The sequence below is a fragment of the Pelodiscus sinensis genome, chromosome 27 (assembly GCF_052426305.1).
Source record: "Pelodiscus sinensis isolate ZL-2025 chromosome 27, ASM5242630v1, whole genome shotgun sequence".
Taxonomy (NCBI): Eukaryota; Metazoa; Chordata; order Testudines; family Trionychidae; genus Pelodiscus; species Pelodiscus sinensis.
Window position 1 is genome coordinate 5,909,156 of NC_143078.1, and position 21,134 is coordinate 5,930,289.

The following is a 21,134-nucleotide window of genomic DNA, read 5'->3' on the forward strand; positions in this document are numbered from 1 at the left end:
ACTGCACGTGTTAAGTCATCATGCTAGGAAATTCTGAACACCCATGCTCTGGTAAGCGGAGCCCTTTGCACTGCAGACTGACATACTGACTGGTAGGAACTTCATTTATATGCGTATCAACTTTCTTATTCCCATGAATCTGCTAGACTATCAAATCCAACAGCCTTGCTTGGGTCTTTCGGCAACTTCCCTTCCTGGCTTCTATCCTTTCCATTGTTTGTGGGTACCAGAGAAATACACAGTCCAAATGGATGAGGCCACGTTCTCACCAAAGACAAAATTATGGAAGTGAAGCTTGCCCTGAGTAAATAAATTATAAGCCGCTAGATAGGAAAAATAGCAAAAAGGATGAATGCAGGCTTCTCTTAAGGAATGGCAGTGCACTCTGAATCATGAGCACATATTTTACATGGCACCAAGGGCCAAGAGAAATTCAATAGAGAAATTCAAGAACTGTACATCCAAGTAACTATAGGAGTTCAGCTGCGGGGAGGTGAGGGGGGCAGAGGAGGGGTTAGGGTTAGGAATTATGAGATAGAGAAAATGCAATACGAAAATAGCTTGGTCTGTGGACCTTAAATACAATCATAGCTTTAGTGTTTCAATTTTTTTCAGTTTTAATTTACTTACCAAAAACGATCAAGGTAATGATGATCGGTTTTTTAATGTCTAAACAGGACAAAAATGTGAGTTAAAGTATGAAACCACAGTCATGTCAATAACCTAGAGGAACTCATCCACAATCCATGCGTACAAAGACACGCTTAGTGCCCTAAATTATACCAGGTATTAATGAAAAATTAATGAAGTCACATAAAACACTACACTATAACATGAATGATCATTAGCTACCGGAAACCGTGATCTAACCCCGTAAGAACCTTACAAAAAAGAAAAAAAACAACATAGGCATATTATAAATAGGCAGGAAAAGCAATGCAAAAAAGGATGAAAGGGGAAAGTTACTCACATAGCATAATAATAATTGTTCTTCAAGATGTGTCCCCCTATGGGTGCTCCACTGAGGATAGTGGTTCTTCCCCACCCATCAGGTCTCCAGGGTACCAGAGTTCATGCAGTACCCCAGGCTCACTCAATACCATGGATGATTGTCCAGGTTACTTTATCGGCACCAATGGTTGAGAAGGTGCAGAGCACTCCCTAGATCAGAGTTTTGTTCCACCAGATACTGAAAGCTGTCAGTGCCCCTCTTTTAGAGATCATACCCTAACTCTCTTTCCCTGAATACCAAGGCCACAAGACTCCAGGACTACATCTACACAGCAGCACTATTTTGGAATAACAGACGTTATTCTGAAATAACATAGCCCATGTCTAAACACAAACAGTTATTTTGACAATATCGAAATAACATTAAGCTGGAGGACTTCGGACTCTGACTACTTTAAGCCTCATTGTACGAGGAGCAAGAGAAGTCAGAAGAAGAGTGCTCTGTTTCAAAATAAGTGCTGTGTAGATGCTCCCAAATTCAAAATAAGCTATTTCAAATTAAGCTATTCAACTAGCGTAGCTGAAGTTGCATAGCTCATTTTGAGTTTAGCCCTGCTATACAGACGTACCCTAGGATACTAAAAAGGGGCTCAGGTGGTCCCGCAAAGTAATGTTTGGGGCACACTATCAGGAACAATGGTTGGGAAGATGCAGAGCACTCCTTGGATAGGAATTTTGTGACATCTGGTGCCAAATTTTTTTCTGTGCCGCTCTTTTAGTGATGGTACGGTACTTGTCTGTCTCCTTATCATTGCCTCAATGCTTGACTGCCCCTGGCTTCTCAGGTGGTATGCAGCCCATGTTGCAGAGCAGGGCCTGGAGAGTGTCTTTCTGGGGTTAACCAGGTGTGACGGGGCGGCTGAGTCTGACGGGGCAAGCACCCCACCCTGCACTGAAGTGGCGCTTGGCCCCATTGCCATGGGATGCAAGCAGCTGAATTGGGCATGTTCAGCAGCCGTGGTGCACGCATGAACAGGGATTCCCCGGGTTGATGCACTGGGCAATGGCACAGCGCATACGCTGGCATTCCAGGACGAGAGTGCCAGCTTTGAAAAGGACAGTGCCCAGAAGGAGGAGGGGAAAAAAAAGCACACTGGACCACAGATAGGGTTGGTGACAATGAGAGGACCGGAGAGAGAGAGCAGCGAAGGAGGAAAGTCGGCCAGTGCAATCGGCGGTCAGGCTGGAATTCTAGCAGAGGCAGCAAAGCCCACCAAGAAGGAAGGAAGAAGTCCAGGATGGGGCAGAGAGAAGCCCGTGGGCTGGTGAGGTGTGGTACGGCCCCACCGCCCAAACAGGTCGCCGTTGTGTCCGTTCCCACGGTTCTCGGCTGAGACCTGGAGTGAGGAAGAGCCCAGGTCTCCCTTCCCGCTTGGCATTCGAGGGACCTTAAGAGGAGTGAAAAGAACTGTGAAAGGATTGGTGGCAAGTACGGAGAAGTTGGGGTGCACTAGGTGCCCCCGGGTGAGGGACAGCCATAAACTATAACAGGTGGTGGAGACTGTGGGTAAACCATTCCTAGCCCTTGCGTGTAAGGGTGTAGCAAAAAAAAAAAAAAAGTCACGTTATAATTAGGGTAGAGCAAGGGGTATTGGGAGCATGGATCCAGCCAAAGGATTCAAATGGCTGGTGGAGCAACAGAAGTAGCAGCACTAACAGCCGGCTCAGTTGCTCCAGCAGTTGGCTGCACAAACCCAGGAACAACAGCAGCAGTTAGTTAGGGAGATGGTGGACCAACAGGAAAGATGGCTCCAGCAAGGGGCAGCCTTAGGGAGGGCTAGTGTGGGGGCCCTTAGAGGAGGAGGAGAAGGGCAGACAGGGGCAGCACAATTACTGATAAGACTGACAAAGATGGGGCCGTTGGATGACCCAGAGGCCTATCTTGTAACCTTTGAGAGGGTGGCTTTGGCAGACCTTTGGCCAGAGGAGCATTGGTCCTCCCTCCTCACCCTGTATCTCATTGGGCCAGCCCAGCTGGCCTACCAAGGCTTAGCAACTGGGATGCGCTAAACTATTATAAAGTCAGAGAGGTCATTTTGGACCAGGTGAGGGTAACCCCAGAAACTTATAGACAAAAATTCAGACAGGAACGGTACCCCACTGGAGCCCGGCCTCAAGTAGTGGCACAAAAGTTGTGGGAACTGGGCTGGCGCTAGCTTGAGTCCGATAAATGGGATAGTTTTCAATTTGCGGACACTGTGGTTTTAGAACAATTTCTTCAGATCCTGCCAGCGGGAGCATAGCAGTGGCCGCACAGACACCGCCCCCCCAACCCGGACTGATGCGGTATCCCTTATGGAGAACTACTTAGCTGCCGAGGTCCCAGGGAGAACAGGAAAGAAGGTGAGGGAAGCCCGACCAAAGTGAATAGCCCTCGGGAGGGGCCGCCTGTTCAGAGGCGAAAAGGAGACGGAGCCCTGTGCGGGTCTGTGCAGGGGAAGGGGGTGTAGAAACCCCAAAGACATGAAAGAAAGGTCCACAGAAATCTTGGGGGAAGTGGTGGAGCTGATCTGGAGAGCTAGGCTACAAGGGGGGGAAGTAGCCCCTCGGAATCGCTGCTTTGGGTGTGGGCAAGAGGGGCATTTTCGGAGAGATTGTCCCTTCATGGACTGCTCTTATGGGCAGGAGGTGTCTGCAGGTGGTAGCAGCAGTAACCACGCAAGTAAAAGTAGAGGGAGAGCTGCTGTTGGCTTTAGTGGGACTCGGGGTGTGGAGGAACTATGGTCTGAGCTGATTTGGTCCCGAGTCCCGAGCCAGCCAGTGCCACAGTTTGGGTCAAATGTGTACATGGAGATGTACAACCGTATCCGATGGCCTGGGTACGGATATAGGATGAGGCTGAGCATGCAGTGTGCCAAGTTGCTCTGGCACCAGGTCTGGTGTATCTGGTATTGTTAGGTTGAGATTGGCCCAGATTTCCATGGGTTCTGAAAGCATGATCCGACAGTTTTTGGGCTTCGTGGGATAATATCGCAGATTTATACCAAATTTTGTGACCATAGTGTTTCCCCTTAAGGACTTAATTAAGGCATACCAGCCTAAGAAGGTTACAGGGTCAGAACAAGGGGAGAAGGCCTTCGTCGAGCTTAAGAATTGTTTAATAAGAGCGCCAGCGTTAACACAACCCGACTTCTCCAAAGACTTTATTGTACAGACAGATGCCTCAGCAGTAGGGCTAGGGGCAGTGCTGACAAGAGGTCGAGGGGGAGGAACACCTGATACTATACTCGAGTCAAAAATTGTTTCTTAGGGAGCGGACATACGCCACGGTAGAGAAGGAAGCTCTGTCCGTGAAGAGGGCAATAGAATCCCTGCGGTATTATCTACTGGGAAGTTCTTTTAAGTTAGTGACAGACAATGCCCCACTGAAGTGGTTGTAGTCTATGAAAGAAGTAAACCCCCGGGTAAGTAGATGGTATCTGGTGTTGCAACCATACAGGTTTGAAGTGGCGCACAGACTGGAAAGTAAGCACAAGAACGCGGATTTCTTTTAAAAAATGACTGAGTCAGAAGAGGCTGTGGATGGTGAGGAGGTTAGAGACCTAAAGGGGAATGTATGTGACAGGGTGATGGAGTCTGACGGGGCAAGCCGTGCACCCCGCACTGAAGCAGCGCTTGGCCCCAGCACCATGGGACACAAGCGGCTGAGTTGGGCAGCCGCGGGCGTGCATGCGCGGGGATTCCCCAGGCTGATGTGCCGGGCGATGGCACAGCGCATGCGTTGGCATCCCAGGACAAGGGCGCCAGCTTTGAAAAGGATGGAGAGAAAAAAAGCACGCTGGACCACAGAGGGCATCAGTGAGAACGAGGGGACCGGAGAGAGAGCGAGAGTGGTGGTGGAGGAAAGTCGGTCAGCGCAATCTGCGGTCGGGCTGGAATCCCGGAGGAGGCTTCACAGCCCACCAAGAGGGAAGGAAGAAGCCCAGGATGGGGCAGAGAGAAGCCCGCGGGCCAGTGAGTTGTGGTTTGGCTCAAATGGCCCAACAGGTCACTGTTGTGCCTGTTCCCTGGGTCCTGGGCTGAGGCCAGGAATGAGCGTGGGCCCAGGTCTCCCTTCCCTCTTGGTGTTCGAGGGACCTTAGAGGAGCGAAAACGACTGTGAAAGGACTACTGGCAAGTACAGAGAAGTTGGGGTGCACAGGGTGCACAGTGACACCTGTGGCGGACTAGGTGCCCCCGGGTGAGGGACAGCCATCAACTATAACATCCGGGTTCCCTATAAGCTGTGTGCTTCTGCGGCTGCTCAGGAGCGATTCAGATGCTGCCCAGCTGATTAGCAGAGTGCTCACAGCTAGATTTGTGTTTCTACTGGTGGTGCACAATTGACCGTGCCTCAGTGCACATGTAAATGGAAAAAATCTGCACATTAAGTTAGATTAGGAGTGAACATTGGGGGGGGGGGGGGGGAAGCCCCATCATTCAGAGCTGCTGGTGCCATGGCATTCAGATTGCCGCACTGGGGAAACCCCTCTGGCTGGCCAATCACTGGGAACTTGTTTTTACAAGCCTTGATAGGAGTCAGCAGTGTTTTTCTTTTTTTAAAAAATGACTCGATCCCCTTTGAAATTAAAGCTCTGGGAGTAATCTGTCAGGAAGTCCCCAAAAGACTGAAGTGCCTTCTCCATGAGAAGGGGGTGGGGTGCGGCTCAACTTCAGCTTCCAGATCCTGTGAGACTTAACATTTTAGCTGTGACAGTTAAAGCATTTCTGTGATGCTGTCCCAGGCATCTGATACCGTCAGAGTGCTTGACTGTTACAGAAGCTGCAGACCGTCAGGGAGGAAGAGCACATGCATCGGCTCAACAGGACACTGCTACTAAAAATCTCCAAATAGAGGTGCAGGGGCACAGGAACACTACTCAAAGAAGAATCTCAGTTTAAACACATTCTACAATATAAATCAAAGGATGTTCATTATTCTCTCACACATGCTTCTGGGCTCTCTACCAACCCTGCACTGGCCTGCCATGTGTTTGCCAAAATAATGAGTAAAAACAGATTTGTTACAAGAGGGCTTTCTAGATGGGGTATCACAATATCCATCCTAACATGTCACCAAAGGATAGTGTTAGGCTATGTCTCAATTGCAATGATACACCTGCAGCTGGCCCATGCCTGTTTTCTCAGGCTAGGGATGCTGTTTAACAGTGATGCAGATGTTCAGGCTTATGCCTGTGACCCTCCCACCTTGTGAAGACCTAAACCCCAGCCCGAGCCCAGACATCTACACCACAATTAAACAATCCCTAGCCTGAGCCCAGAGAGCCAGAGTCATCTGGCATGGCCAAACACAGGTTTTGAATTGCAGCATAGACATGTAAAAAGCATTGCTATTAGTATTTTAAGTTATCCAAATAGATTGTTTTTAGAGACAGACAGTTCCTGGCCTTACTAGACTAAGGTTGTTTAATGTCTAGCCAGCAACTATGGAGCACACCAAATTGGTAACTTCTTGCCACAGATTGAACGGCACTGCAGTCACTGATGTTAGTAAGTTCTGCATTTAGAAATCAGACTTACACTGCTCACAATGTTTTAGAGAAACGGTCTCAAAGATGACAATAGTAACAATGAGATTAAGAAGTGCTCTAAAGTGGTCTTTCGGTGGCTTCTGGAACTACTGAACCCATTTTTCATTAGGAAATACATCACTGAAATATATAGCCTTTAATGTTAAAAATGCTAGTATAGAAAAATGGAGTGTACGTATTCACTTGTATCCATATTGTCTCCCATAACAGGTGGTGTAGGACTCAGGTTTACAGACAGCTTCAGAAGGTTTGCAGAAGTATATAATTTGGGTTCTTTTTTGTTGTTGTACTATGAATAAAACTCAGTGAAAAGCATTTTAAAAATCAGGCAGTATACTGGGTAATGGGCAAAAAAAGCAGTAGAAAAAAAACTAGCTGATTTAGAAACAAATGTATAATAGTGACCCCCTAAGTTATTAACTAGAAGGGAATTTTTATTTAAAATGTATTTTTAGCAGAAATTCCATGTTATTCCAATCTCAGGCATATAATTCAGTCACGCAGAGCAGTAGTTTTTGGGTGTAATTTAGTGTAATGTGTTTGAAGAACAGCTGATTTTCTATATCCTCTGCTCCCTGTCTTCAACCCTCTTCCCCTCGCCAACCTTTCTCTCCTTTTTATTTTGGGTCTGCACATCCTAAACTAAAAATTTCGGTCATCAGAAGAAGTAGGCTGTGCTCACGAAAGCTCATGATACCATCTATATGTTTTGTTAGTCTATAAAGTGCTACCAGACCATTTGTTATTTTTTTCTGTATAGACTCAATCGGCTACTCCCTTGAAGCAGTTGAAATTCGGTTGCCAGCTCCAGTTGTGAAGCTTCCTAATGCCAGGCTTCTCCGCTTACCACACACATTGTGCTAACCAGCCTAACAGCTCAACTGTTTTCTCTCCCACTAAGTACCTCACCTTCATCTCCAGCCTGAGGAGAGTTGGCAGCTGTGTCCGAGGCAGAATCTGTACAGAAAAGCAAGTTTTATAAAATCAGGGAGGTGTTCTCCACACAAATATTTTAAATAGTGAAAAGTCACAGAGATGCCAGGCATATAAAAACAATAACAACCCCAAGCAGACTGCAGTGAAATTTATATTGCCATGTACAGGACAAAACATACCAAATTGTAATGAATCAAATACGCAACAGCTCATATTCTCTCCCCAGGATATTTGAAGAAAAGTCCCTGCAAGCATGCCAGTGAAAAGACTGAATAACGACTAATTTTCTCTAATAGTTCTCTCTGGTGGGAATACTCACATATCCGCAGAACACTGAAAATCCACACGCTTCACGTGTGTTACCCTTTAATCATGTCAAGAGCTAATCCTTTCTGCTGTCCATTATCTACTCCTGCATTCGCAGCCTTGGGATAACCTTGTGACCCATGAAAATCGACACTTAAGAAACTGTTTATTCCACTGAAATGATCAGCTATTGGATGCCACAGAGGGACGGAAGATTTTCACACAGCACCCACAACCACAGCCAATATTGCCACTAGTTGTGTCACAAGTGTGTGTGGAGGCTCAAGCACATGAAAGCCACAATTCATGGTCCCACTGTGGTAAGCACTGCTGAAAAACACGAAGGTGGCCTCTGCCCTCAGCTCTCCATGCAATAATATTTCTTACCCTTAGTATAGGCCCTGTCACTCTTTTTGAGAGGAAGCAGAGGAATGGGCCAAAGACAGAGTTCAGTGGGAATCCATGGGAAAATAGAAAAGGTAGAAGGATCCATCAAAAGGCTGATATGGAGGGTGGTTTTGGAAGAGGACAATACTCCCTGCAAATAGGATGCTAGGAATTATTTAAAAAGGGATAGAAAATAAAATGAAAAATATCTTACTGCCCCTATATAAAACTATGGTATGCCCACATCTTGAATATTGCGTACAGATATGGTCTCCTCACTTCAAAAAAGATTATTTTGGCATTAGAGAAGGTTCAGAAAAGGGCAACTACAATGATTAGGGGTTTAGAACAAGTCCCATATGAGGAGAGGCTACAGAGGCTGGGACTTTTCAGTTTAGAAAAAAGGAGACTGAGGGGGGATATAATAGAGAGGTTTATACAATCATGAGTGTTGTGAAAAGTCTGAATAAAGAAAAGTTATTTACTTGTTCCCAAAATATAAGAACTAGAGGACACCAAATGAAATTAATGGGTAGCAGGTTTAACACTAATAAAATAAAATTCTTTTTCACACAGCACGTAGTCAACCTGTGGAACTCCTTGCCAGAAGAGGCTGTGAAGGCTACGACTATAACAGAATTTTAAAAAGAGCTGAATAAATTCATGGAGGTTAGGTCCATAAAAGGCTATGAGCCAGGGGTGAGGAATGGTGTCCTTAGCCTCTGTTTGTCAAAGACTGAAGAAGGCTGACAGGAGACAAATTGCTTGATCATTGTCTTCTGCTGAGAAAAGCCACTCCACGTCTCCCTAGTCTGCTGGGGGGGGGGGGGGGAGGAGGATGCTAGCTTCGTGTCTCCCTGGTCTGCTGGGGGAAAGCAGCTAGTGCGGGGTTGCCTCACCCTGTTTTAAGTAGGGATCCGATGTAAGTTGGATCCATGTAACCCGGGGACTGCCTGTATTCAGCTACCAAATAAACTGAAATCTTTTGCTGTCAGAAATTGGACACAACAACAAGATCTGTAGAGGAACTGACTCAGGTGCTCCCTCGAGTGGCATGGATATGCAGCACAATGTAGGGCATCTCTAGGTCCCTTCCACCCTCATTTCCTTCTTGCAGGAAATCCTGACAGTGGGGAAGGAAGAAAGAATGTTGAATGGACACGAGCAGCATGTCTTGAAGAATACCAGTTACACAAACACATAGCTGATTTTTCTTCTTTGAGTGATCTACCTCTTCCAGTACAACCTCTATCTGCAGCGGTATCAGCCCCTGTCAGTGGGGAGTCTGAGCTCCCCATGGACAGAGGGTGCTTCACATCCTGTGGCACAGCTTCTGTCTGTGGGGAGCTTGGATTCCGCACGTACAGGAGCTGCTGCCACCCTGCACTGTTGCTGCCGTAACAGAGGCAGTAGCGTGGGGCGGCAGGCAGCTGGTCTGTGAAGAGAGCTGGTTTTTAAACTGATACTGAGGCAGGAGCGGGGGTGGGACGGAGGAGAGGGGCACGGAGCTGCCAGGCCGATCCCTGGGATTACTGAATAGTCGTTTATTTACCAATATTTCATGCGGTTACAAGACTAATAAATTACCCGATATCTAACAACTCCCTAGTTAGCAGTGACCAGTATCTTGCTCTCATCCTTTTTGGGCCCCAGAGATTTGCCACTGCTCTCGGAAGCCCCCCTACCTGCCTCTAGTGTAGTGCCAGCTTCCAGTGCGGTGGACACAAGTCCTTTCTGAAGCCCATGTCACTTCCGGGGGTTCCAGAAGTGCACGGGCTGCTCCCCTCCCACAGCTCTGTTGCATGCTGGGGGGAGGGGACATCGGCTCTGGAGGAAGAGTGCGGTGGGTTCCCTGCGCCGCCGATGCCCGATGGGTGTGTCGAGCGCAGGGGTTTCCCTCAGCAATGAAAATATAGTTTTCCTGGGCGGAGGTGTTTGAATAAGGAGATAAAAAAGAGATGCTACTAACCATTGCATTCAGGGGCCGGCCCACTCCACTCTCCATTGACTCGATCATTCGTTGTACAATGAATGGAGGCCTCTCCAATAAGAGAGAAACCCTCATCACAGCTGTAAGTTACTGCTGAGCCAAATGCAAACTCTTCTTCACCCAGATGATTGTGGGATCCATGGGTGATATTAAGTGGTGGAAGACAAGATATTGCTGAAGAAAAGAATGTCAACATGAAATTAAAGATTACATTGACGTTGAACTGAAGAGACTTTCCACTAAGAAAGTTATTTCAGATCCTCCCAAAAGCTATTTAGCCACCCAAAAGTATATTTAATATTGTGCTTTAACAACATTTGGGCGTAAAAAGGTTTGAGACCACTGATTTAGGCACTGACATCTTTATACACACGGCATACTTCTCCTAGTTACATGTCACAGTGGGTGCCTCTGGCATCCTATTTACATATATTGTGGGAAGTCCATAGAAACACCTACACTGAGCTACCCGCAGCTTTTCTTTATCCAAGTTCTCACTTGTGCATTTTTTTTAAGGAGTTCTAACACTCCTCTGATTTGCAGCAGGGATGTGAATGGATCAATGTGGTGCTTCTTGCTCACGCTACTAACCTTTGCATTCAGGGGCCGGCCCACTCCACTCTCCACTGATTCGATCATTCGTTGTACAATGAATGGAGGCCTCTCCAACAAGAGAGAAACCCTCGTCACAGCTGTAAGTTACTGCTGAGCCAAATGCAAACTCTTCTTCACCCAGACGACTATGGGATCCATGGGAGATATTAAGTGGTGGAAGACAAGATATTGCTGAAGAAAAGAATGTCAACATGAAATTAAAGATTACATTGACGTTGAACTGAAGAGACTTTCCACTAAGAAAGTTATTTCAGATCCTCCCAAAAGCTATTTAGCCACCCAAAAGTATATTTAATATTGTGCTTTAACAACATTTGGGCGTAAAAAGGTTTGAGACCACTGATTTAGGCACTGACATCTTTATACACACGGCATACTTCTCCTAGTTACATGTCACAGTGGGTGCCTCTGGCATCCTATTTACATATATTGTGGGAAGTCCATAGAAACACCTACACTGAGCTACCCGCAGCTTTTCTTTATCCAAGTTCTCACTTGTGCATTTTTTTTAAGGAGTTCTAACACTCCTCTGATTTGCAGCAGGGATGTGAATGGATCAATGTGGTGCTTCTTGCTCACGCTACTAACCTTTGCATTCAGGGCCCGGCCCACTCCACTCTCCACTGATTCGATCATTCGTTGTACAATGAATGGAGGCCTCTCCAACAAGAGAGAAACCCTCGTCACAGCTGTAAGTTACTGCTGAGCCAAATGCAAACTCTTCTTCACCCAGACGACTATGGGATCCATGGGAGATATTAAGTGGTGGAAGACAAGATATTGCTGAAGAAAAGAATGTCAACATGAAATTAAAGATTACATTGACGTTGAACTGAAGAGACTTTCCACTAAGAAAGTTATTTCAGATCCTCCCAAAAGCTATTTAGCCACCCAAAAGTATATTTAATATTGTGCTTTAACAACATTTGGGCGTAAAAAGGTTTGAGACCACTGATTTAGGCACTGACATCTTTATACACACGGCATACTTCTCCTAGTTACATGTCACAGTGGGTGCCTCTGGCATCCTATTCACATATATTGTGGGAAGTCCATAGAAACACCTACACTGAGCTACCCGCAGCTTTTCTTTATCCAAGTTCTCACTTGTGCATTTTTTTTAAGGAGTTCTAACACTCCTCTGATTTGCAGCAGGGATGTGAATGGATCAATGTGGTGCTTCTTGCTCACGCTACTAACCTTTGCATTCAGGGGCCGGCCCACTCCACTCTCCACTGATTCGATCATTCGTTGTACAATGAATGGAGGCTTCTCCAACAAGAGAGAAACCCTCGTCACAGCTGTAAGTTACTGCTGAGCCAAATGCAAACTCTTCTTCACCCAGACGACTATGGGATCCATGGGAGATATTAAGTGGTGGAAGACAAGATATTGCTGAAGAAAAGAATGTCAACATGAAATTAAAGATTACATTGACGTTGAACTGAAGAGACTTTCCACTAAGAAAGTTATTTCAGATCCTCCCAAAAGCTATTTAGCCACCCAAAAGTATATTTAATATTGTGCTTTAACAACATTTGGGCGTAAAAAGGTTTGAGACCACTGATTTAGGCACTGACATCTTTATACACACGGCATACTTCTCCTAGTTACATGTCACAGTGGGTGCCTCTGGCATCCTATTCACATATATTGTGGGAAGTCCATAGAAACACCTACACTGAGCTACCCGCAGCTTTTCTTTATCCAAGTTCTCACTTGTGCATTTTTTTTAAGGAGTTCTAACACTCCTCTGATTTGCAGCAGGGATGTGAATGGATCAATGTGGTGCTTCTTGCTCACGCTACTAACCTTTGCATTCAGGGGCCGGCCCACTCCACTCTCCACTGATTCGATCATTCGTTGTACAATGAATGGAGGCCTCTCCAACAAGAGAGAAACCCTCGTCACAGCTGTAAGTTACTGCTGAGCCAAATGCAAACTCTTCTTCACCCAGACGACTATGGGATCCATGGGAGATATTAAGTGGTGGAAGACAAGATATTGCTGAAGAAAAGAATGTCAACATGAAATTAAAGATTACATTGACGTTGAACTGAAGAGACTTTCCACTAAGAAAGTTATTTCAGATCCTCCCAAAAGCTATTTAGCCACCCAAAAGTATATTTAATATTGTGCTTTAACAACATTTGGGCGTAAAAAGGTTTGAGACCACTGATTTAGGCACTGACATCTTTATACACACGGCATACTTCTCCTAGTTACATGTCACAGTGGGTGCCTCTGGCATCCTATTTACATATATTGTGGGAAGTCCATAGAAACACCTACACTGAGCTACCCGCAGCTTTTCTTTATCCAAGTTCTCACTTGTGCATTTTTTTTAAGGAGTTCTAACACTCCTCTGATTTGCAGCAGGGATGTGAATGGATCAATGTGGTGCTTCTTGCTCACGCTACTAACCTTTGCATTCAGGGCCCGGCCCACTCCACTCTCCACTGATTCGATCATTCGTTGTACAATGAATGGAGGCCTCTCCAACAAGAGAGAAACCCTCGTCACAGCTGTAAGTTACTGCTGAGCCAAATGCAAACTCTTCTTCACCCAGACGACTATGGGATCCATGGGAGATATTAAGTGGTGGAAGACAAGATATTGCTGAAGAAAAGAATGTCAACATGAAATTAAAGATTACATTGACGTTGAACTGAAGAGACTTTCCACTAAGAAAGTTATTTCAGATCCTCCCAAAAGCTATTTAGCCACCCAAAAGTATATTTAATATTGTGCTTTAACAACATTTGGGCGTAAAAAGGTTTGAGACCACTGATTTAGGCACTGACATCTTTATACACACGGCATACTTCTCCTAGTTACATGTCACAGTGGGTGCCTCTGGCATCCTATTCACATATATTGTGGGAAGTCCATAGAAACACCTACACTGAGCTACCCGCAGCTTTTCTTTATCCAAGTTCTCACTTGTGCATTTTTTTTAAGGAGTTCTAACACTCCTCTGATTTGCAGCAGGGATGTGAATGGATCAATGTGGTGCTTCTTGCTCACGCTACTAACCTTTGCATTCAGGGGCCGGCCCACTCCACTCTCCACTGATTCGATCATTCGTTGTACAATGAATGGAGGCCTCTCCAACAAGAGAGAAACCCTCGTCACAGCTGTAAGTTACTGCTGAGCCAAATGCAAACTCTTCTTCACCCAGACGACTATGGGATCCATGGGAGATATTAAGTGGTGGAAGACAAGATATTGCTGAAGAAAAGAATGTCAACATGAAATTAAAGATTACATTGACGTTGAACTGAAGAGACTTTCCACTAAGAAAGTTATTTCAGATCCTCCCAAAAGCTATTTAGCCACCCAAAAGTATATTTAATATTGTGCTTTAACAACATTTGGGCGTAAAAAGGTTTGAGACCACTGATTTAGGCACTGACATCTTTATACACACGGCATACTTCTCCTAGTTACATGTCACAGTGGGTGCCTCTGGCATCCTATTTACATATATTGTGGGAAGTCCATAGAAACACCTACACTGAGCTACCCGCAGCTTTTCTTTATCCAAGTTCTCACTTGTGCATTTTTTTTAAGGAGTTCTAACACTCCTCTGATTTGCAGCAGGGATGTGAATGGATCAATGTGGTGCTTCTTGCTCACGCTACTAACCTTTGCATTCAGGGGCCGGCCCACTCCACTCTCCACTGATTCGATCATTCGTTGTACAATGAATGGAGGCCTCTCCAACAAGAGAGAAACCCTTGTCACAGCTGTAAGTTACTAGTGAGCCAAATACAAACTCTTCTTCACCCAGATGATTGTGGGATCCATGGGGAATATTTGGAGGTGGAAGACAAGATATTGCTGAAGAAAAGAATGTCAACATGAAATTAAAGATTACATTGACGTTGAACTGAAGAGACTTTTCACTAAGAAAGTTATTTCAGATCCTCCCAAAAGCTATTTAGCCACCCAAAAGTATATTTAATATTGTGCTTTAACAACATTTTATTCTGAAGGTTTTCTGCTTCTAGGCTTGACTCAAACCAATATGGCCACTGCTCAAGGAGGAAGCTTCATACAACACCAGCTTTGGAGAATGACCTTGACAGAGTAGGACCCCTCCAAATGTTAGGCTCAGGAAGGAGAAACCTCTTGCCTGGCAGCTCGAGAGGTCCTACTGTCCTACCAGCAGAAAACTAAGCTAGGATGGTTTTTGAGTTGGCACCACATTCTAACTTGCACACAGCAGCATGACTGATACACTGAAAGCATCCAAGAGATCAAATTAAGGTAGGGAAAATTAATTGTGATTCATTGCAAAAGGGCCTGATATTTTAACAGGACAGATTTGGGAAGGATCAAAACTACCTGAAGTCATTATTATGCCTCTTAGGGTATGTCTAGACTACAAAGTTAGTTCGAACTTACAGACGTTAGTTCGAACTAACATTCATAGGCGCTACACTAGCGCTCCGCTAGTTCGAATTTGAATCGAACTAGCGGAGCGCTTAGTTCGAACTAGGAAAACCTCATTTTACGAGGATTAAGCCTAGTTCAAACTTACTAGTTCGAATTAAGGGGTGTGTAGACCCTTAATTCGAACTAGTGGGAGGCTAGCCCTCCCCAGCTTTCCCTGGTGGCCACTCTGGCCAACACCAGGGAAACTCAATGCCCCCCTTCCGTCCCCGGACTCCTTAAAGGGGCACAGGCTGGCTACGGTGCCCGTGCAAGCCTGCCAGCACCCAGCCAGCAGACCCTGCACCTGGCACGGCACAGGGCCACCCACCCGATGTCCCCCAGCCCACCCCCTCTTCCCGGGACCAGGCTGGCGGCTCCCGGGAGCTTGCCCGGGACCGGAAGAGGCGGGCACCTTCCTGGGCTAGTGCAGACATCGTGGATCTCGTCCACGATCTCCGCACTATGCACAGGAATGTGGCCGTCTAGGGCAGGAGAGCTGCCAGCCTGGCCACCCAGGAGCAGGTGTGCATGAAAATCAAGGGGGTCCACTGAGACCCCCGACCCTGAGCCCTGAGCTTACAATGGCCGTCCTGGGTCAGACCAAAGGTCCATCTAGCCCAGTAGCCTGTCTGCCGACAGCGGCCAACCCTAGGGATCCTGGAGGGGATGGACCGAAGACAGTGACCAAGCCATTTGTCTCCCTCTCCAGCCTTCCACAAACTTTGGGCAGGGACACCACTCCTACCCCCTGGCTAAGACTACTCCATGGACCCAACCTCCATGAATTGATCTCACTTCCCTTTAAACTCTGTTCTAGTTGTAGCCTTCACAGCCTCCTGCAGCAAGGAGTTACACAGGTTAACTATTTGCTTTGTGAAGAACAACTTTCTCTTACTAGTTTGAAGCCTGCTACCCATTCCTTTCCTTTGGTGTCCTCTAGTCCTTCTTTATGGGAACTCATGAAGAACTTTTCTGAATGCACCCTCTCCACCCAACCCCTGCTTTTAGAGACCTCTATCCTGTCCCCGCTCCATCTCCTCTTTTCTAAGCTGAACAGTCCCAGTCTCTGTAGCCTCTCTTCATCTGGGACCTGTTCCCAACCCCTGATCATGTTAGTTGCCCTCCCCTCTCTCAACCTTTCTCTTCCCCTCTCTCACCTCCTTTTCCCAGTCTCCCCCAGTTTTGTTCAATAAAGACAGAGTCAATGTTGGAAGAATCGTTATCTTTATTTTGTACATCAGGAAGGGGGGCTAGGGAAGGGTAAGTGGAAGGAGGTGAAGGAGGAATGGGGTACGAGCCCCCGATGGGGAGGACTGGGCTGGCTCTGCGGGCTTCTGGGGGTGGAAGCTCTCCTGCAGCCCCCCAATTGCCCCCTCTCCCCAGATGGCAGCCTGCGGCAAGTGCAGCCGGTCTGATGGCCGAGTGGTGTGATGTGCCCAGTGTGTGCACTCCGGGCACTCCAAGCCAGGACTGGTTTTCAAGCGGGGCACCCCTGAGAACTGTCTGTCCGGGGTGGGGGTCGGGTCCCTTTAAGTGCAGCCCTGGGCTAGCCTGAGACAGCATCTCCACGCTCTAAGTCCTCCTCTGATGCCCTGCCGGCACTGCTTCCGGCCATCCTTAAGCCCAGTTCAGGGTCCACTCTGTGTGGACATGCTAGTTCGAATTAGCAAAACGCTAATTCGAACTAGTTTTTTAGTCTAGATCCGTTAGTTCGAATTAGCTTAGTAGAGTAAGACGTACCCTCACTTAGTGTGGAGCAAGGATTACACAGATACAACAACAACAACAACAACAAGGTGCCATAAAGCATGTTGGATTCCACGTGAAAAATATAAAGGGGTTTTTAAAATGTCGATTTTTCAGGAGTCATCCAGACAACACGTTCAATCACAGTATCATTTCACTTCTTTCTCCAAACAAACAGAACCAATTTTACTGTCATTTAGATTAAACGTCAAAGTCAGAACAGACTGACTCCACTATAGCACCAGCTACACTCCCGCTTCCCCAGACATGAACTGTTCTTAAAACAATAAATCAGCTTACCTTTACAACGTGGAACCTCCTTATCCCAATCAACTCCATTTCCCCTAAGCACACACTGAGCAGAAGCTGGTCCAATCATTCTGTACCTAAAGAAAAAAGACTCAAGTTTGTTACTCAAGTGAGCAAAGAACTAGTTATCAGCCCAGAAAGATGGAACATGGTTTCTTTCAAGCAGCAGGTGGAGACAAACCACTGGAAAAGGGATCCACTTAAAACTATCGGACCCAGGAACGCTAAGGCCGGGTCTACACTACACACATGGGTCAGTGTAACTTTGTCGCTCAGGGGTGTGAAAAATCCATCCTCCTAGGTGACAGTTATACTGGCCTAACCCCCCATGGAAACCATGCTATGGCAACAAGAGAACTTCTCTCATCAGCACCTCTCGTAGAGATGGACAGCTAGGCTGATGGACAGGCTTTCCATTTCCTATAGGGGCATCTTCGTCTATATCCGTACGGTGGCACAGCTGTATTTGAGGACCGAGCCCTAAGTCGTTAAAGGCGACAAAGGGCTCTAAATACAGTGACCATCTTTTCTGAACCAAAAATGGGGACACATCAGCCCTGCCCCCGATCCTATTAGCCATACCCCGGACTCCTTATGGCCTTTCCACCTGCCACAGGAAATCCCATCCGCGGGAGTAGTACTTCCAGGATCAAGACAGACACGTGACCGGAAGTAAAGGATGTCGTGTGACCCTTCTGAGAACTCCTCCCACAGTCCTCTACCAACAGGGATGGGATTGTCCTCGTAGGAGCCCCTCATGAAACTAATACTCAAATTGCATTAATCCAGGCCCCAAACCTTGAAGCCCAGGACATTCCAGTGCTACGGATCTAACCTCGATTCAAGATGAGATCCAGGATCCTATTCCTTTCCTGTGTAGATTCAGCCCCATTGGACACGTGGCCTGGGAGTCACCCAGAACTATCCCACGATTTTCTTAGCCCTCTTAACAGACGATGCTTGCCGGTTCCAATTAACTGGGGTTCGAAGGGGACTGGAGCAGCTCCCCACCTGCTGCGGGCAGGGGACTGCTCCCACCCCGCAGAGCCCTGCTGCAGACGGGGTTTGCTCTCATACAGAGCAGCCCCTTTCTGTGAGGGATTTGGGGATCCCACAGGCAGGGACTGCACCAGTGTCTGGAGCAGCCTCTCTTCATGGGCAGTGCAGCCTGCAGTGGCCAGGGGCTGCCCCAGAGGGACCTGGGAGCCAGCAGCAGGCCCAGCGTGACCCAACATTAGCCAGTGAACTGATTATTGGGAATTTACCTCCCTAGTGAGATGCCTGCAACTGCGTTTTTTGAAGTTACTGGAAAACCATCCCTAACAATTGCCAAAGGAGCCCACTTCCCAACCTGCGTACAAAGGGCCTGATGAAATTTATACTTCAAGCTCAGACTGGGCCCAAAACAATCTGTTGACATCACCCAGGAAGATCCAGTTCACATTTAGTCACCCTTCAAAAACTGCCTGATAGAAGCGATCTGTGAGGAAAATTGGAGAGACTCTGAATTGACTTCTCCTGACAGCCTTGGCCTGGACATTCCCCTCACACCTCACCCCATACACCCTTGGGATTACAATCTCTGAGGCTTGGACAAGATCCTTAAATATGGGATACAGAAAAACCAAACTCTGCACAACACCTGCACCCACGTCATTTGTGAGCCCAAGCAAAGCAATCCATACAAGTAGCAGGGAGGGCTTAGGGCTGTTTAAACTGAGTACACTTCTGCCACAGGAACAAAGGGTAAAAACTGGCCAGGAACGACTTCAGGCTGGAAACTCCATTTCTATCTATCCAAAGGGTGAGGTTTAGGAACAGTCACCAATGATATCTGTGGAGGCAACCAGCTTCATCTGTGAGAGTGCTTAGCTTGTGGGTTCTCCCTCAGGCTCGATGATTATGTGCAGTTGGCAAAAATTCTCTCCCAGATCAAATTGGCAATGACATTGGGATTTCCTGCCCCCCGTCCTCTGCCCTTTCCTCTGTAGCATGAGAATGTAGATCACTTGCCACGATTACTCTCAATTCATTGTTTCCCCATCTTGATACTAAGGCTCAGGGCTCCCCATGGCAAGTAGATTACACCCCGAAAGAGCCGGCACGGAATGATCTGCATGTGCGGAGAGCACAGAACCGCGTGGCTGGAGAGCCCTGCTAATACTGACTTCTATAGGGGAGGGACAAAGATTTGTTTTCATGGAGCAGGAAGAGATCTGCTTCTACCGGGTGCTACCTCTTACAGGCAACATTCAGCCACTAGCTCCCAGACAGAAAGCCCTGCAACAAGGGAGAGACGGCACGAGTCAGTGAGCACCGCGTAACCCCTGAGGTGGGACACTCGCTCTCTCATGACCTCACACCTGCTGGATGGTCTCCTGAGGCATCTAGGTTAGGATTTTTAAAAGAGCCTGAGCAAGCTAAGCTTCCCATCTCCCACTGAATGACAGCTGTAGCTGGATATCTCTCTCCTTTTGACTCCTTTGGCAAAAAAAAAATCACAGCTGTAATTCTTCACCAGGGCTCAGCCCATAGCTACAGATTCATGGCACAGCACCCACTGATGCTCTTGCAATTAAAGTAGGCTTTCTAGCTTTGTTTTACCAGACATCAGCAGTTTCACACCACTCTAGGCTCTGTTAATCAGCCAAAATCACCAATTTGGCACTCACCCATCATCACATGAGAAGCTGACTGTTGCACCAAAGTGGAGATCGAATAATTCAACTCTGCCGTTTTCTACTTCTAATTGTCTACATGGTTTTCCTGGAAGAGAACAAGAGTAGTACTAGCGTTAACCCATTATCTTAAGAGGAAAAAAAAGGGGGGGGGGGAGATATGCTGATTTGCAACTCTTAACGTAGTGAATACCATGGCAAATCAAAGTCAATGGTCTCAGCACCAAAAGCTAAAGACATGAATGAAAAAGTCACAACTGGATGTTTACAGATAAAGAGAAGATTTAAGGTTAATTAAGAACAATAAGAAATAAGGGTGTGAACAACTAGTTGATTAGCCGATGAGCAACCTCTTATCGGATAGCGGACATATTAGTCAACTAGTGGCTCATCCCACTTGCTGCCTCTATCAGAACAAGGCGGGGGGGTGGAGTTGAGAGGGGACTGTTGCTCCACCTCAAAGGCGGAGGCATCCTTATCAACTAATCAAATAGCCAATTAATCTAAATTTAACATCCCTAATCAGACATCTTGGAAGAATACAATACAACCGTATTCACACTCCAAAGAGTGCTATAATGATCGTTTTACAAAGCATGCCTTGTGAGATATCATCTAAAAGTTGATAATTTACTGGTGAATATCTTCCTGCTAAAATGTGTGGCAACGCCCTATGCAAACGTAGAACAGTAATTATATAACATTGCAAACCACAGCAGAAATTGGCAAACCAGTCTCCCTTCAAGGAATCTCTGCTCTGCTTTATTTGCCATTAAGCAGTAACAGTCAACAATCCAAAAACAAAAAGGTGAAAAAAAGCCAGAGGAAAAATCTTTCCCCATTCACTGTCTCCAGAATGTCAGCTGGGAATTAGAGATGTGAAATCCTGCTAAAACATTAAGTTTAAGTGGCTAAATGGAGTGGGCAGACTGGAGTCACCGCTCCATCACAGTCAGACTGCGCTGGACCGGGCCTGCTGCTGGAGCAATCCCTGAGTGGCCCTATCCGTGGAGTGCTGGGCCTAGGCCCCCTGCCATCCACAGAGGACCCCACGAGGCTGGAGCAGATCCCGGCCTGCAGAGGCTGGGTGGAGAAAGAGTGCGGCGGGTTCCCTGTGCCACCGATGCCCGATGGGTGTGTCGAGCGCAGGGGTTTCCCTCAGTAATGAAAATATAGTTTTCCTGG

General features: G+C 46.8%; 1 protein-coding gene across 7 annotated transcripts in view; it reads right to left on the reverse strand.

The window, feature by feature from the left end:
• LOC112543740 (complement component receptor 1-like protein) overlaps positions 1–21,134 on the reverse strand; it is a 114,150-nt gene that overhangs the window by 82,647 nt on the left and 10,369 nt on the right. For 4 of the 7 annotated variants that reach the window (XR_016347948.1, XM_089773651.1, XM_089773649.1 and 1 more), the window contains exons 7-16: positions 19,944–20,037; positions 17,263–17,348; positions 14,425–14,619; positions 13,813–14,007; positions 13,201–13,395; positions 12,589–12,783; positions 11,977–12,171; positions 11,365–11,559; positions 10,753–10,947; positions 10,141–10,335 (exon numbers count right to left, since the gene is read on the reverse strand). Coding sequence is in view for 6 of the 7 variants with exons in the window: in XM_089773651.1 (XP_089629777.1) it covers positions 10,141–10,335; positions 10,753–10,947; positions 11,365–11,559; positions 11,977–12,171; positions 12,589–12,783; positions 13,201–13,395; positions 13,813–14,007; positions 14,425–14,619; positions 17,263–17,348; positions 19,944–20,037 (1,740 nt within the window). In the remaining variant the exon portion in view is untranslated. Of the gene's footprint in view, positions 1–630; positions 670–7,451; positions 7,500–10,140; positions 10,336–10,752; positions 10,948–11,364; positions 11,560–11,976; positions 12,172–12,588; positions 12,784–13,200; positions 13,396–13,812; positions 14,008–14,424; positions 14,620–17,262; positions 17,349–19,943; positions 20,038–21,134 lie in introns of all 7 variants that reach the window. The other 3 variants (XM_089773652.1, XM_089773653.1, XM_089773654.1) reach the window with 2 other exon arrangements.